Genomic DNA, 17,360 nt, shown 5'->3' with positions numbered 1-17,360 from the left:
AGAGGCTTCGTGTGCATGCACGTGTGAGGGTGCGTGCACGAGTGTGCCTGTGTGAGCTTGTGTGGGGGCTGGTCCGAAAAGGGACACGAGAGACCCAGCGGGAGGAGGAAGTGCTTTCTGGTGGGAACGGGAGGACTGCGGTGGGTTTTCTCGGTGACCCGCATTCCTGTGTGTCGTGGATCCTCTCTGGGCGGCTCAGCAGGGGCGACTTCCTCTTCCGCTGCCCCATAGCTGTTGGCTGTGGTTAGAGACAGCTTCGGAATGAGCAAGCCTGTGACCTGCTCAGCTGGGAGGCCGCGGCCCCCAGCCACCGGCGGTGACCCGCGGCGCCCGCTGTGTGACCGGGACACTGCCTCTAGCAGGCACTGGTGACCCCTGGGTCATCGCGGCAAACCAAGGGCGGATGCATGCGATTTGTCGTTAGAGAGGAAAGAGATGAGCGGTTTTCCACAGCTGCAGATGGGGGTCAGGAAGTATCAAAGCGGATCCCTGCATCGAGGGGCTTGGAAGGAGACAGTGGGGCGTCTCCCCGCGTCAGCTCTGGACGCAGCAGGCGGGAGCCCCGGGCGGGGACTCGGGTCAGGCCTGGAGGCGACCCGCAGGCGGCCTTTCAGGTGGCCGCCCCGCTAGGGTAGGAGCTCTCCCGTACGGGCTGCCAGCGTCCGTAGTTCTGAGGCCATCCACCGTCCAGGGGCCAAGGGCCTCCCTTGTTCCCAGCAGCCCCCAAGGACCGCGTGCTGGCACGTGAGCCCCGAAATCACGTCTGTTCCGACAGTGCCTGCATCCTCCTTTCTCGTGTGGCTGCTGGGGAGAGGGATGCGGATGCTGGGCCGGCCAGGAGGAGCGCCTCACCCCTGCAAGCAGCCCCAAGCCGGCAGGTGGTCAGGACCCAAGGCCGGAGGGAGGGGGAGGAGTGTGGGAGGAACGGCGAGGTCGGGTGCACAGGCTGGGGACTGGCCGGTTTGATGGGTTTGGGCGGGCTCTGGGCCCAGGGCTGCTCGCTCCAGGTGGACGGAGAACATAGGAGGGAGGTGGCTGGGTTGGTTGGTCGGTTTGCTCCCAGGCTGTGCTCTCCTGTCTAGGCAGTTGGTAGCCCCGGGGAGGTGGGGGGCTGTCCCTCTAGGTCAGGAGGGCTTGATGTCAAGCATCAGAAACACATGGTTGATACACCCCCCTCTGCCCCCCAAATGTCTGTTAAGTTAAGGACTGGGTTTGTAAACCCTCCCTGGGGACTGGAGCTTGCTGTGATTTCTTGACACAGCTCCACAGGTGACCTCTGCTGGCCGTGCAGTGTTTTGTTGGGAAACGGGGGGCGGGGGGGGCCTGCGTGTCCATGGGTCACCCCTGTCCTGTGCCACACTGAGAAGCATCTTGCAGGTGCCCTGTTAGGTTTTTGTGAAGAACAGTGGGCAAAATTACCAACTTCTATGGTGTTGTCATGAACATTAAGTAAAACTTTTTCCCCAGGGATGCACATAGGTAAAGAATATGGTGACCACGAAGGATGGTGTGGTGCCGCTGGCTTGATTCAGGTTGTCCCAGCGTTTTCCCACTGCTCCCTGTGCCCCATCAGAGCAAATGGCTACACACATTACATCTTAATGTCCTCATGAGAACAGTTTCAACCCTGCAAGGCATCTGAAAGGACCTCGGGTCTCCTAGCATCCTGCAGAACATACTCTGAACACTGCTGAAATGCAGGGTTATTTTTCTTGTAAGCCATCTGTAAGCCTTCTGGGGATGGTAATGCTGGCTTGGGTTCAGTGGCTCATGATGTCAGAGGACGAGGCAGGTCTCTCTGAAATTCTCTTGGCCTGTTCCTCACAGCCTCAAGGTGGCTGCAGCAGCTCCAGGCATCACATCCTCACTTAGTGTTCAGAGTCAAGGAGAAGGGTAGCACCAGGCAGGGGTTCTCATTCCCTTCATGTCAGGGAGAGGAATACCATTCCAGGAGAGCCTTCCATCTCCCTGGGCAGGTGCTGGTGGAGGGGGCGGGGACGTTGGGAAGGAAGTGTTTGGATTATCCCAAGGACCTGGTGGGTGGCAGGCAGGGAACGGGAAGCCACAGGACCTCACCAAGTCCAGTACTTTCAGACTTCGCTGTCTCTCGTTTTAATAAAGCCAAAGCCTACATTTCCGGTTTCATAGCTGCTTTTTTCCGAGAGAGGAGCTCCGTATACTATTTTGTTTCTACAACACCTGGTGAGTCTTTACCTGCAGGTAAAGCACCTGACCTGGCACCTGGCTCTCCGTGAGCTGGCACCCCACCTGCCCTTGTCTTCCCTGTCCGCCCTCCCGCCTGTGGCCGCCGCAGCCACCGGAGGCGCTTGCTGCCCCCCTCCCCGCCCCAGCCGAGCCCGCCAGCCGCCGCCCCGTTCCGGGGCCTGCCCTCCTGCAAAGCCCCCACCCTGCTCTTGAAGTAACTGTCCTTCAGCGCTTCCGTTTGGAGTTGGATTGTGTCCCTTCAGCGAAGATACGTTGGCATCCTGACCCCCAGAACTTGAGAATTATTTGGAAATAGGGTTGTTACCGAGTGGGGAGCGAGGCCGTTTCATGGGTGTGGACTCCCGCAATCTCGGGGGCCCCACCTCGAGCTCGGGGCTCCATGCTCTGTGGTCACCATTTTGAAATTCTTCATAATTTCATCTTTGAACCTGTGTTTGGTACGTGAAGTCTGACGGGCCCTTGGCTCACGGATGCTCCCACCTTCCGCTGCCTCCCGCCTCCCGGGCACAGGTTCCAGACCGCTCCATCCTCCTCTCTTGGTGTCCCTAGTGTCCAGCCCCGATGGGCCTCCTGTCCCTACGCCCTGGGTGTTGGGACGTGTGAGACTGGCCGTGTCTCAGGGTGGACACGGTGCGGGGGGCGCAGCTGGTGGGACAGGAACCCAGCAGCGGTGGGGCTGCTCATCGGCTGACTCTCAGGGTAGGACCCCGGGCCGGGGTGAAGGTCGGCGTTCACCCTGGGCCCAACACAGCGGGACATTCAGCAGCCAACAAGACACCATGCAGGCCAAGAGAGAGCCGTGGAAAAAAGGGGAAAGCTTGTATACTGTAGCACCTCCACCAGCCCCAAATTTTCATTTTGTGCTGGGCCTCTGGGCTGCTGTGGCTGGCCCTGCTTGGGAGCCATGGAGAGCCACGGGGAGATGCCCCAATGCAGAAATAATGCACGGATCCATCATCTGCAGCCTGAGGCCACTCCTGGTGGCTTGGAGCCGTCACGCTCCCTGGGGAGGGGCGGTCTGGCCGCCGGACCACACCCCGCTTGCAGGGTCAGCCAGGCTGCTCCTTGCAGAGATGGGGGCGCATGTGTGAGCGTGGACGTCGGCGATTCCACAGCCCTTGGCACGGGCACCACCAGCCTGGCGTGCCCCTCCCCCCCACCGGGTGCGTTTCTGAGGACACTTTGGCGGGATACGGGAATGGGGGGGAGTTTCAAGAGAGGAAGTGAGACTGTATCGTGGATAGCGCAGAGCTTTGGTCTCCCGTGATGACGTTTCTTTAAATCCTGGCAAACAGAAGCTGTTCTGCAGTCGTTGACCCCCTACGTCCACCGCCAGTACCATCGCCCCATCCTGGGTTGTACTGCACCCCCCCCCCCCCGGACGCCCATAGGGCTGTTCTTTTCCCACACACCTGATTTCTCCTCGTACCGAGGGCACTGGAGCCCGGGATCCCATGCACACGGGACCCTTAAACATTTGGGGTCAGGGATGTGTCATGCTGTGCCTTCCCCCAAAGCACTGTGTGTGGGCTGAGCCTTGTCCCCCAAATCCACATGCTGAAGCCCTAACCCCCAATGGGACTGTCTCTGGAAATAGGGTTTCTAGGAGGTAATTATGCGTGAACCATGTCCCGAGCTGATAAGATGTAGCTTTATAAGAAGAGGAAGAGAGCTCTCCGCCATGTGGAGTCACAGGGAGAAGGTGGTGGCCCACAAACCAGGAGGGGGCTCCCCAGAACCTCGATCTCAGACTTCCAACCTCCAGGGCTGTGAGATACAAGTTCCTGCTGTTTCAGCCGCCCTGTCTGTGCTGCTTTGTTCTGGCAGCCAGAGAGGACCGACACCTGCTGCCACCCTCTCTCTGTGCTTCAGACCACCGGCTGGGGCAACACGAGCTTCTAGAATCATCTGAAGCATCCCGGGGAAGCCGCTGGTGGGACCCGGGAGCACTTCCTCAGCCCGAAGCCACATCTGTTTTGACTGCTTCTAAACGTGAAGTTGTCCCTGGGCAGCCAGGCCCGTGGGGTGACTCGCCCGTGGCCCCAGTGAGTCACTGAGAAAGCCAGGCTTCTGTTCGTCACTTGGGCACCCTCTCCCTGCAAGGGGCCAACCACCATTTTGAAAGGGAGTCACGAAGACCTCACGATACCATTCCCTAGGAACAAATATTTAAATACAGGAAAACAACTCCAGCATGAATAGCTAAAGCCAGGAAATAGAGGTGACATTTGCACACCGGGATGTCTAATTTGTTTGCTGTGTTGATCAGAGCAGAAAAAGTTTCCGTGAGAATATTCGTGTATTCATAAGCAGGGGTAGAAACAAATGGATCATTGTCACGTGTACATCTTGTAGTGAAAAGAAAAAGTCTGTTTCATGTCAAGTGGCCTAGGATCCTGTTTTCTTCGTGTGCCCCTCCGCTGTGTGGCATCCAAAGGCAGGGTGGAGAAGAGACACTATGGCTCAGACTTCGAAAGTACTCCCGCTCAGAAAAATACTGTCTCTGATGAGGAGCAGCCTCGTTCACAAGCATGGGGAGCTTGCATGCTGACCACAGAAAGGCAGAGCCGTGGTCATGCTGTAGTGTGTCTCCCGGGAGAGGCTTAGAAGACCTGTGTGCCAGCCAGCCACTGTTAGCTCTGGGAACGTTCTGCCCTGTGGTCGGTGCCCCGGCTGTGAGCCAGTCAAGGTGTTCGGGGGAAGCAGAGCTGGACGCTGGTTAAAGGTTAAGGGCAGATTTTATTCAGAAAGAGCTGAGCTCAACTCTGAACGCAGGCGGAGTCGGGGCTTACGGCCAAAGGAAAGGGTGGGGTGGGGTCGGTGGATGGAAAGCCACTAAGAGGAAACCCCAAGGGCAGGGGATTGTTGCTGAAGGTAAGCCACGGCGATCATTTCAAGGACTGGCTTAGCAGGCAGCGGACAGGGTCCGGGGACCCACCCTAGGCAAGAGAGGGCTCGGGGGAACCTCAGGGGAGTCTGATCATTATACAGGAGGACATGCAGGAAAGACTGTGCTTCAGTTCGGGTGAGGACTGGATGATAGGGCAGAATATAGGTCACAGACTGTTTAGAGTGGTGGCAGAGGGCAGGGAAAGGGTGCTGGGGGGGGAAGGGCAGAGGCAAGAAGGCCCTCCCGTGGCTGATCACAAGCATCAGGAGTGGGAACGCTGTCCAGCCTGGCCGTGATTATCTAGGGCACGTGAAGCCGATTAGCAGATGCCTGGAAGGAAGTCTAGTATGAACGGACCTGAAGCGTCCCAGCCAGGATTAGTGGCACCAAATCCTGGTTCTGGGACTCTGCGTTAGGTGGAGGAAGGTGTGTAGGAGACTCAGTTCCAGCAGAGGCAGGGGAGGGTGCTGGGCCTCCTCCTACCTCTCAGGCCCCTGTAACCCCTTCCCACCTTAAGGAGTGGCCAGTGGGATGGGGTAGTGGGTCAGTGAACAGGCTCACGTGACAGGAAGGGCCCTTGAAGACTGGTGGAGCAGGTGAATGAGCTGGACTGGACTGGGGTCCCTTGCTTCCCCAAGAGCTCTTGAGGGCAGGTCCCCTGCACACGCACACGCACACGCACACACTCAGAGCAGCCATGGGAGGGTCCCCTGGGGAGGAAACGTGTTCCTCCAGATCTCCCCTCCCTGGAGGAATGCCCAGACTTCACCCATGGTTGCAGGAAGGCTCCCGCAGGGGTACACAGTATTTATACAAATAGCTGGAAATTTCCCCTGTGGGAGGGTGTCACTAAAAGAAATGTCCTCTCTTTTGCTCACTGTTGAGATAAAAGGAAAAAGGCCAAACATCAAAATAGTCTTGATGACATTTAGAATTTAGGGGCATTCCGTTCTGCCTGAGTTTTGACAAAAGTCGGACCTCCACATGCAAGGGTCCCCCCCCCTCAACTTTTTTCTCCCGGTCGCCTATAAGTTCCTCAGGTCTTACAATCCCACAGCAAATCGAGGCTTTGGCAGCGCGGTGCTGGGAACAGCATGGGCCCGACAGAACCTCCGCGGGGCCCTGCGCCCACCCAGGCGAGCTGGCCCCACCCGCGGGGCAGGTGCATCTGCGGTGCGTCGGCGGTCCGCGAATTGCCGCCTCACGATGAGGGCCCGCCGGAGGGGACAGAGGCCGGCGTCCAAGGGCAGGCCGGGGTCCCGCCCTTATTTACATGTTTGATGTTTTGTGCATCGTGAAGTTTTTGCATTGATTTTGAAGTTTTTAAAATAATGCAGTAAAATGTGACTTATCTTGATCACTGAGTTTTTTGGCGCGAAATCCCTTAAATCTGCGCCCCGCCCGAGTGTCTCACCCGCCGCTTCCCCGTATCTGCGCAGGCAGGAGCGGAAATTACTTTGCTCGCGGCTGGATCCCCAGGCCTCCAGAGCGCCTGGAACATTCACCTCTTGGTCGACGGGACGCTTGGGGCAGGAGCGCGGGGTGCGGAGAGCGCAAGGAGTGGGGACCCGGGGCGCAGGGGGGCGCGGGGCGTGTCGGGGCGCAGAGATGGGCGGGGCGGGTTCCGGGAGGGGGCGACTGCGGAGCCGGGCTGGGGGCGCTGTGTGAGGAGGGACCGGGCGGAGAGCAGGCGGAGATCCCGGGAGGGCGTGGTGGGCGGAGGCGCCGGGGCGGGCCCCGCAGCTCCGCCTCCTGGAGGCGGGAGCCGCTGCGGACGCCGCTGCTTCTGGGTCGCAGGTGTTTGTGAGTGTCCCTCCACCCACCAGTGCGCACGGCCCCTGCCCCAGCGAAAGGCCGAGGCCCGGGCGGAAGAGCGGGTGGGCCCCAGGTCCAGGCACGTCCCCGCCCGCAGGTGACCATCTCTCTTCATTCCCCGCCCGCCCGCCCCCCGCAGGTGTCTTCCGGCCGCAGGTGTCCGTCCCGCACAGGTGTCCGCCCCCGCAGGTGTCCGTGCCTTGCAGGTGTCCGTCCCACGCAGGAGTCTGCACTCGCGCCCACCGCCCCCCACAGGTGTCCCCCCCTCCACCTGGCCATGGTGGACGTCCTGGGCGGCCGGCGTCTGCTGACCCGCGACGGCGCGTGGGTGGAGGCCGAGGCCGCGCTGCAGAACAAGGTGGTGGCGCTGTACTTCGCCGCGGGCCGGTGCGCGTCCAGCCGCGACTTCGCGCCGCTGCTCTGCCGCTTCTACGCCGAGCTGGTGGCCGAGGCGCGGTCCGCCGCGCCCTTCGAGGTGGTGTTCGTGTCGGCCGACGGCAGCGAACGGGAAATGCTGGACTTCATGCGCGAGCTGCACGGCGCCTGGCTGGCGCTGCCCTTCCACGACCCCCTCCGGCAGTGAGTGGGACGGGGCTGGGCGGCCGCGCGCAGCTGGTCCCCGACCCCGGGCGGGCCTCTCCCGCGTCCCTCGTGCTCCCGGCTCCAGCCTCCCAGCGGCTCCGGCCTCCCAGCCGCTCCGGCCTCCCAGCCGCTCCAGCCTCCCAGCCGCTCCAGCGGGGCTGCCACCTGCCCCTGGGCTTGGCGACCCTTGCCTCGGCGGGTCTACGGTTTCCAGCCAGCCCGGCTGCTGCGGCTGCTGCGGTGGCGGAGTCCACCCGCGGAGGGGCCTCGGGGAGGAGTGTGGAAGCGGGAGAGCGAGCCTCCGGAGGCTTGGGTCGGAACTGGGGACCCTGCGTGCGCTGCGGTCAGGGGCTGGGGGCCGTGTGCGGGGTGGGGGAGGGCGGCGGGGACGCCAAGGCTGGAGGAAGCCCCTCCTTGCTGGCCCGGGTGCGGTTCTACTGGAATTTCCCAACTGTAGCAAGAACCAGGCCCCTGGACTCCAAAGGAGTTAGGGACAGAGGCCACGAAAATCCTCCAAGGGGAGGGTGGAGAAGGTGGGAGGGGTGAGGAGGGGGGACCTGAGTGGGGAGGAGGAAGGATGGGGTGGGGAGGAGGGAAGGGTGGGAAGGAGGAGGGAGGAGGTGGGAGGGAGGAGGGGGAGGGGGGAGGGAGGAGGGGAGAGGAGGAGGGAGGAGGGGGGAGGGAGGAGGGGGGAGGGGGAGGGAGGAGGGGGGGAGGGAGGAGGAGGGGGGACCTGAGTGGGGAGGAGGAAGGATGGGGTGGGGAGGAGAGAGGAGGAGGGAGGACGGAGGAGGGAGGAGGGGGGAGGGGGAGGAGGAGGGGGGAGGGAGGAGGGAGGAGGTGGGAGGGAGGAGGAGGGGGGACCTGAGTGGGGAGGAGGAAGGATGGGGTGGGGAGGAGAGAGGAGGAGGGAGGACGGAGGAGGGGGGAGGGGGAGGGGGGAGGGAGGAGGGGGGAGGGAGGAGGTGGGAGGGAGGAGGGAGGAGGTGGGAGGGAGGAGGAGGGGGGACCTGAGTGGGGAGGAGGAAGGATGGGGTGGGGAGGAGAGAGGAGGAGGGAGGACGGAGGAGGGGGGAGGGGGGAGGGAGGAGGTGGGAGGGAGGAGGGAGGAGGGGGGAGGGGGGAGGGAGGAGGGGGAGGGAGGAGGGAGGAGGTGGGAGGGAGGAGGAGGGGGGACCTGAGTGGGGAGGAGGAAGGATGGGGTGGGGAGGAGAGAGGAGGAGGGAGGACGGAGGAGGGAGGAGGGAGGAGGGAGGAGGTGGGAGGGAGGAGGTGGGGGAGGAGGGAGGAGGGAGGAGGGGGGAGGGAGGAGGGGGAGGGAGGAGGGAGGAGGTGGGAGGGAGGAGGAGGGGGGACCTGAGTGGGGAGGAGGAAGGATGGGGTGGGGAGGAGAGAGGAGGAGGGAGGACGGAGGAGGGAGGAGGGAGGAGGGAGGACGGAGGAGGAGGTGGGGGGAGGAGGTGGGAGGGAGGAGGGAGGACGGAGGAGGAGGAGGGAGGACGGAGGAGGGAGGAGGGAGGAGGGAGGAGGTGGGAGGGAGGAGGTGGGGGGAGGAGGGAGGAGGGAGGACGGAGGAGGAGGAGGGAGGACGGAGGAGGAGGAGGGAGGCAGGGACCAGCAGCCCACAGGGAAAGTAGCCGCCAGCGCGGAGCACTAAGACCCCCGACGGAGGGAGCAGGTGAGGACGGCAGGGCTGGCGGCGGAGTGGGCAGGGCACTGATGGTCCTCTGGGGTCTGTGCTGTGGTGACAGGCCCCAGACCGGGGTGGACGTTGCTCCCCACAACTGTGTTGCCCCGGCACCCCTGTAACGGATGTGGAGTGAGTTTCCGGGGGTGCTTTCCGGGGGCGTGCTTCTCCTCTCAGTGCTGTAACCCCCCCCCCTCCGCGTCAACACGCGGGGTGGCTGATGCTGAGGAGGCGGGCGCCGGCCTCCGGGAAAGTCTGACTGGTGACCGGTCTCCGCGCCGGTGAACCTAAACCTGAGAGGCGGTTTAGTGAGGATGAGTCGCAGGGATTTGCTCAGCGAAGCCTTCGTTACCGGGCTCTCCAGTGCCTCTGGTTCGCTCAGCGCTCAGGTTATGGGCAGCTTTCTGAACAAACACACTCAGTTTTGAAAGTGACGGGACCGTGCGGGTAATCAGGCAGAGCTGGCGTCTGGGCCGAGCCCAGCTCTGGGGTGTCTCGTGCGGTGACGTAGGCGAGGCATTCACTGCCCAGGGTCAGGGTGTTCCTGTGTCGTGTGTGGGCTGCCCCGCTTCGTGAGTTTGGAGCTGCGGTGGTGGTGGCTGCCCCATTTCACAGATGTGTCGCTGAGGCCCCGAGGAGGCCAGTGCTCCGGGCTCTGGAACCTGACTCTGCCCTGGCAGTTCTCTTCTTCTCCCGCTCTCAGGGGCCCCGGGGGACCGCGAGCCTCAGCCCCGCTGCTCGGCCTCACGCCAGGAGGGCCTGGCCCAGCTCCTTCTGGTTCTCCTGGGGTGCGGTCACAGCCCTTGAGGTCCGCTGCCTGCGGCCGAGCAGGGCAGGGCCCGGGCGGCCAGCCTGGTTTGCAGAAGCAGCCAGCCGTCGTGTTCCTTCCGTTAGGTTAGGTCCTCGCCCTTCTGCTCTCCAGAAGGGACCTCATGAGCTCTCCTTGCAGTTTCTATGGTAGGAAATGGGCTATTCTGTGGGAATATTTGGAGCTACGCCCTAAGCTCTGCTCGTTGCAGCCTGGATACATGGAATCAGATCACGAACCCACATGGAAATAGCCACCAGCACGGAGCACTGAGGGATGTGGGATGCCTGCGGGCGGCCTTTGGGGAAGTTTCCAGAAGTCTGTGGAACTCGTTGCTCTGCGTGGTGCCCTGGGGGGGTGGGGCCAGGACAGGAGTCACCTGGGCCCCGCTAGGTGGGTCATGGTCAGGGACCCTGGGCTGTCTTCCCTCAGGGTCCACCCGCTGATGACTGCTGACCCACTGAGTCCCAGGATGAGGAGGGGAATTCAGCAGAGAGCCCCCACGGGGGTGCCCTGGGCATGGCTGGCGGCCGGATGGCTGGCGGGCGACCACAGCCCTTCTGCCTGGGCACACATTGCTTACTGATGTCCCTGAGGCTGGTGCCTGTGTGCAGGTGGGTAAGCAGCCTGAGTGTGGGGACAGCACCGAGGACGAGGTGTCCTGCCCATCTTCCTGCCCTTTGTTATGGGCCCAGCGCCCAAGCATCAGCTTCTGCTTCTGCCTGGAGGAATTCCTGTGCCCTGCTGTCACATGCAAGACCCACTCCATCGTGATTTTCCTGGACCTTATGATTGTTTCTTAACAACACTGGGGCCCACTTGGGCTCTGGAACCTCTGGGACCCTCCCCGCCTCCAGTGCCCTCTGCTCCGACTGCCCCCACCATGGACCAGGCGGATGGATGCCTCACACGCCAGGCTGACAGGTTTGGGTTGGATGGAGAAGAGAGCTGGCCGTGGCTTCGTTTCTCGGGTGGAGAGTGGCTCCATTAGAGCTGTCCACTTGGTGGGGCTGAGCTTCTCGACAGGCCCGTGCTCCCTGCCCTCTCCCCAGCCCTGTGTTCCAGCTCCCCGGCCTCCTGACTCAGCACATCCCTGTCCGGCACGGATTCTGCCGAGTCTGGGTTTCTCCGCTTTGCTACTTCCTTCCTTAGGCCCTGGACCGTTGGCATGTTCTCACTCATTCTCCCTCCCACGCCCCCGCCTCAGTGTCCACAGCTGATGGACTCTTGTTCTGGAACCCACCTCCTCTCGTCAAAGGCAGTCTGGTCCCACTGGGGATAACCCAGCTTTCCGGGGCTCAGCCCATGTCTTGTCTGCCCACACTCAGCCCCTGTTACCCCCTTCGCACCCGTGTTCCGGCCAGACAGGGCAGTTGGTGTTCCAGACTACCCCGTGTCTTTCCCACCTCCAAACCCTGGAGGCCCCCTTCCCCGCCTGGCAGCCCCGACTCCTCCCCCGTGCCCCTGGGGATGCCACCCTGTGTGAGGAGCGTCTCTGCAGGCTTGAAGGTTGGAGCAGACACGGTTCCCTGCTTGCTGTCTGCGGGCTGCATCTTGCGTGGGGGCAGGGCCAACCGTCTGCCGGTTGCCAGGATGGGAAGAGGCCGGTACCAGAGTTGCCATGGCAACCCAGAAGGGCTTGTGCCGGGAAGGAGGACGCGCTGTGTTTGGTGGAGGGAGGGATCCGGGATTGCCACAGCGCCCCATGCCCAGGGCAGGGAGGAACTCGGATCCCCCCAGACAGCCACAACGCCCAGAGTTCTCACACCCGGGATGTGCGCGGCCACAGGGCTCTCCTTTCCCAGGCACAGCCTGTTCCCTGGGGACACAGCGCCTGCAGCAGGTGCAGATGCTTATGAGCCTCTCGGCTGGGTGGCTCCAAGGTGACGGCTGTCCCCAGGCAGAGGCTGCCTGGGCGGGGATTGGAGGGCCCACACAGCTGACTCTGAAGACATTCTGGAGCAAATGTCTACTCCAGACTCCACCTCACTCCCCGAAGCCCGGCTGGCTTGCCTTGCGCCCCCCTGACGGTGTCAGAGCTGATTTTATGTTTCGAGGGAGGAGAACAACCCCAACGGCCCAAAGCTTAAACTGTGAAGGTTGTTGATCGGCTTAACTTAAACACCCTGCAGCCAGGAGCTGGTCTCGAGGGAGCGGGGGAGGCCAGAGAGGACAGTTTCCTCCGCTTTCCGCCATGCGTGCTCCGTGCTCAGGCTGCAGCCCGTGGCCACCTGGCAAATCCAGTCTCCCCTCAAGGTGGCAGAGGGGCTGCTGCGTCTCAGGCTGCACATCCTCACGCCTTCCTCTTTCCTAGCACACACCCAGGCGCTCTGCGGAGCCTCACGGGTTCTGCGTCTGCCGGGTACCCATCAGCGTGGACTGCTGCATTGGACAGTTAGCCCAGCTGGACTTGGGGGGTGGGCTCCCCATCAGTAACAGCCAGTGGTTTTTGAGCATTTATGTGCCCATCCCTTGGCTGTGCTGTATGTCTATTCACCATCTCATCCTCCCAGCAACCCATGGAGGTGGGTTCTGTTTTTCCCACCGTGTAGGTGAGGACTCTGGGGTACAGGGAGGTTGGCTAGCTTGCCCAAGTCCCTCAGCTAGTTCATGCCAGAAAGTGCAGGGCTGTGGGTGCTGGGCAGCAAGCCGCAGGCTCTACCACCCAGACTGTCAAGGGCATGGTTCTCAGCTTCCCGCCTTGGGGTCCCGGGACAGCGGAGGGAGGGGGATGCAGGCGGCCCTGGGGGACTGGGGGCTCCACCCCCACCAGCAGGGGCAGGAGGCTCTCCCTGGTGGGGCGGCTACTGCTGGTCTGGGGACCCCATGCCTAGAGCACCGCTCCTGCAGATGAGCTGCTCCACCGTGGGGCCTGGACCAGCAGCAGCCACCACACGGGGAGCCTGGATGGGGTGTGGGTGCAGAGTCAGGAATGCGTGTGGGCTCCGCCAAGGGATCCCCTCATCACCCTCCAGGACCCCCCAGGGCCTCCGCCTGGCCTTGGGCGTAAGCCCCAGCGGGACCATTGGTGACATGGTTCGCGCTGCATGCCCCGCCATGCTGCCCACAGCAGAGGCCCAGACAGCACCCATCTGCCCCGGCTGCCGGACCGAGCCTCTCGCGGGCCACCGCCATTTCCTGCAGCCGTTACACCAAGGGCTACTGGGTGGTTCCTCTTTTCTTCATGTTTGTTTTATGCTTTGGGGGAAAGCTAATTTCTTAGGCATTTCAAATTTCTGGGGTTGTGCAGGATTCTGAAAACACTGGGGAGGATGTCTCCCCCCAGTCACCTGGGTCACACCCCGCACGCCCCCGAGTTGCCAGACCTGCAGGCTCGTGAGTGAGGCCCGCTTTGGTCCCCAGGTTGGCGTCTCTCCATGACCGTGCTTTGGGTTTGTCAGCCCTGGTATCTGTTTCGGTAACGATCACGTTTATATAATAGCTGACTTGTTTCTCTCAGACGTTCGTGTCTCCTCAGGTGAGTAACTAGGGGACGCCGTGCAGACCGGCTTCTAGAAGCTGCTGGAGGGGCAGCCAGCCCAGTGCGGGGGTCCTTTGGGCACTGGCGTCCACGAGCAGGGCAGAGTCCACCGCGGGCCGGGACTGGCCACTGCCTGACTCCCGATGTTCCCGTGTCTTCCTTTCTCCCTCGGGCAGTCAGGGCCCTGCTCTGTGCGTCTTCCCTGGGGCCAGGTCCGGTTTGTCTGTCCGTGACTTCTGTGTTCGGTGTGCCTTTCCCAGTGTCTGCTCATCGGCGCTGTGAGCGCTTCCCGGATCAAACCCATGGCTTGTCTACACGGAGGCCTGTTGTTCAGAAAAGTGTGTTTAAGACCACAACTTCCTGTGTCTAGTGGTGTCTGCAGCTGGGGATCTGGAGTGTATTCTGCATCGTTCTCTTCTAATTAGGTTGTAGTCTGAGTTGCTGTTTTATGGGTAACATATGGATATTTAGTTTTTGAACTCATTCCAAAAATTATTTCGTATTGGTTACCAATTTCCATTATGTTATGGTCTGGTTAAGTGGTCTGTGTGCTATTGATTATTTGAAATTTATTTATTTTTTAAAGATTTATTAATGTATTTGAGAGAGAGCGAGCACGAGCAGGTGGAGGGGCAGAGGCAGAGGGAGAAGCAGGCTTCCCGCTGAGCAGGGAGCCCGATGTGGGGCTCGATCCCAGGACCCCGAGATCATGACCTGAGCCGAAGGCAGACGCTTCACCGACTGAGCCACCCAGGCGCCCCTGATTATTTGAAATGCATTAAGATCCCTGTGTGGCTGAGAGCATGCTGGCTTTGTCACTGTCTCACAGGTGTTTGAAAACAAGGTCATCTCTCTTTGTTGCGTGGAGGTGGAGTATATTTTTTCCTGCTTGATTTATGCGTGTGTGTTTGATCTGGATTCCCCAAAAGCAGCAGGAAGGCTGTGGTGGAGGTGTCACCAGGAACTGTGGTAACAGGAGGGTCTCAGGTGCATTTTTCCTTCCACGCAGACCCACAGTCCTGAGGGTGAAGATGAGGGAAATCAGGTTACTGTTTATGGGAGAGCCGAGCAGGCTGGCCTTGGAAATGGGGGGGCGGATTTTCATCAGCTGCCCTGAGGACAGTAATCCCAGGGACGGTTACAGGGAGAAACCAAGAAGGTGGGCGCTCCTTCCCCTAAATGAACACAAATAATTTTGTAAAAAGGTCTCTCACAGGGTTGCACCTGACGGGAAACACAGCCGAGAAACGTGTCATCATGTTGATCAGCCTGTCCTTGAGTTTGCTGGGCAGAAAAGGCTCACACGGCTTTGCATTGGTCTAGAACCCGTGGAGCGCTCCCTTGGACCGCTGTGTGGACCTGATGTTTTTCTGCTTCTTGAGTGTAGGAGGGGTATAAATTCATTGAGGGGGATCTGTGGGTTGAAAATTGCGCTGTCCAGTATGTGGCTACTTAAATTTAAATTAGCTGAGATGAAAAATTTGTTCTCTCAGGCCTGCAGCACCTTTCGGGTGCTCCAGGGTCCCACGCAGCTGTTGGTATGGGCAGCTCAGGTCCAGAGCCGCTCCCTCCCTGCGGACGCTCCTCTGGGACGCGCTGGCTTGGACAGGCCCGCCGCAGGGAGAGCGGGGGGGGGGGGGGGGGGGCACACCGGCGCTGCCGGCCCAGGGAGGGCCTGGCCCCCTCAGACGTGCGCGTGGCAGTCCGCCCGGCCCCCTGCTGACCTGGCCCTCCCCTCCCTCTTCTCTCCTGCAGCGAGCTGAGGACCAGGTACCACATCTCGGTCACCCCCAGGCTGGTGGTTGTGAAACCGAGCGGGGAGGTCATCACCGACAAAGGGCGGAAGCAGGTCCGCGAGCGGGGTCTGGCCTGCTTCCAGAACTGGGTGCAGGCCGCCAACATCTTTCAGAATTTCTCCGGATGACATGGGGGGGTTCCAGGCCCGGTCAGGTGCGCGAACACGGGAGAAGGGGAGCGGGCTGGTTTCCAGTCTCTGCCCGCCCCAGGGGAGCTCATGTCGCAGCAGAGGTGAAAACAGCGCCCAGGAAGAGCGCCCTCCCACAGCCTACGAGGAGTTACTGTGATCATTCTTAGCATAGCTTTCTCTGCGGGAGCTTGCGCAGGTTCACGTCGAGCTCCTGGAAATCTGTGGAAACATGTATTTATACCCGCTCTTCAGGTGAGATAATATATTTATTGATACATCTTCTGGAGCTCTGTTTATGTTGGTGATTTGCTCTCACCCCTGCATTTATTACTGAGGTTTGCAGAATCCACATGCCTTAATAAAGAAACCTGTTTCCAGCAGAGCCCCCTGATCTCCTTCTTCCTCGCGACAAACCAGGTGGTCTCACAAGGAGAGACAGGTGCTGTGGGGATACCGTTCTCAAGCCCTTGGTTCTGTGTTTCGAGGTCCCAGAGCTTTCCCAGGCTGTGGGCTCAGGTCTTCAGGATCGATGCATGTCTCCGAAAAGCTGCTGGTGGATCAGCGAAGCAGAGGCCCACGCGCTGTCTTGGCAAAGAAGAGCAGGAGGGGTTCTGCGGGGGGCCCCCTCCAGCCCCTGCCCCCCTCACGCTGCCTCCCCTCGCTGCCTGTCACTCACGCGCCTGGGATCGGGAAATACCGGGTCCCCTCTGGCCCAGTTCCCACCTGCCCACCTGCCGGGACCTGGGCTGAGGGTTTGCTGCACGGCTGTCCCTCGGAGGCACCGCACACACACAGACACACAGCACATACTAAGCACACACCACAGAACAGACACACATAATACAAACAACACACTCACATGGCACACACCCCACATGTGTTTCCTGAGCCCCTCTCCGCCTCCCTCCTCCGTTGCGTTCTGCGCTGGGTCCATGAAAGCACAGGAAGTGTCTTTGTCTGTCTGTCAGGACAGGTATAGTACTTTTTTTTTTTTTTAAGATTTTATTTATTTGTTCAAGAGAGTCACAGCGAGAGAGGGAACACAAGCAGGGGGAGTGGGAGAGGGAGAAGCAGGCTTCCCGCCCAGCAGGGAGCCTGATGCGGGGCTCGATCCCAATGGACCCTGGGATCATGACCTGAGTCGAAGGCAGATGCTCGACCTACTGAGCCAGCCAGTGCCCCAGGACAGTAACAGTACTTTTATGTCTTTTTTCTGTGTAGTTTCTGATAACCTGAGTTCTCTTTCCCCTCTTGTTTATTTAGGGGGATTACAGGGGACCCTGGTGGGTTTGGGGGACTAAGCAGAACCCCAGCAGATTTCAGAGACTGAAGGGGCCCCTGTGGGCTTGGGGGACTGTGAGACACAGTGGGGTGGGGTTCTGAGCTTCCCTCTAGAGTGATCTTGCTGGTCATTCTGCACATGAGACATGTCTATGAGGACATGTCTCCCATGCTCTGCTGTGGGCAGAGGAGTGGCCACGGCTCCTCCGGGTGTCCTGGGCGCAGTCCTCTGATTCACCTGGGCTCCCCTGCTCCAGCCCCATCACTGGCACGAGAGGCCCTGCTGCCACCTCTGGGCGCAGCTGCGGAGGGTGACCCCCGGGGTGGTCTGATGGCCTGCGGCAGTGGTCAGCTGTCCATGGTGCCGGCGCTGGCTCGCACAGCTGTGGGCCTTGGGGTGGGCACCCCCGCTCCCACCAGGCTCCCAGCATGTCCTACTATATGTTCGTTCTTTTGTTTCCCAAGATTTAAAACCCCTACTATGATTTTACTCTGTGAAGCACGTGTTCAAACCCACGGGCTTGTGTGAGCCGTGAGAAGAGTTCATTTTAAGGTGCAACACGGCAAGGAACATTCCTTTTTAAATTTTTATTTAATTTAGTGACCTGACCAAGTGCTGTGCGAGTCTCCTTTTCTGCCTTAAACTGCATCTCTCATCCTTGC

General features: G+C 60.8%; 1 protein-coding gene across 1 annotated transcript; it reads left to right on the top strand.

Annotated features, from left to right (window-relative positions):
• The first annotated feature begins 7,208 nt into the window (after nt 1-7,208).
• On the top strand, nt 7,209-15,783 carry NXNL2 (nucleoredoxin like 2). Its single transcript, XM_035723798.1, has 2 exons — nt 7,209-7,510; nt 15,245-15,783. Exons 1-2 carry the CDS (start codon nt 7,209-7,211, stop codon nt 15,411-15,413), a joined length of 471 nt encoding a protein of 156 aa, XP_035579691.1. The 3' UTR covers nt 15,414-15,783.
• Nucleotides 15,784-17,360: the final 1,577 nt, after the last annotated feature.

The sequence above is a fragment of the Zalophus californianus genome, chromosome 13 (genome assembly GCF_009762305.2).
Source record: "Zalophus californianus isolate mZalCal1 chromosome 13, mZalCal1.pri.v2, whole genome shotgun sequence".
Classification (NCBI taxonomy): Eukaryota; Metazoa; Chordata; class Mammalia; order Carnivora; family Otariidae; genus Zalophus; species Zalophus californianus.
Note: the sequence above shows the minus strand (reverse complement) of the source record. Positions and strands in the feature narration are given on the sequence as shown.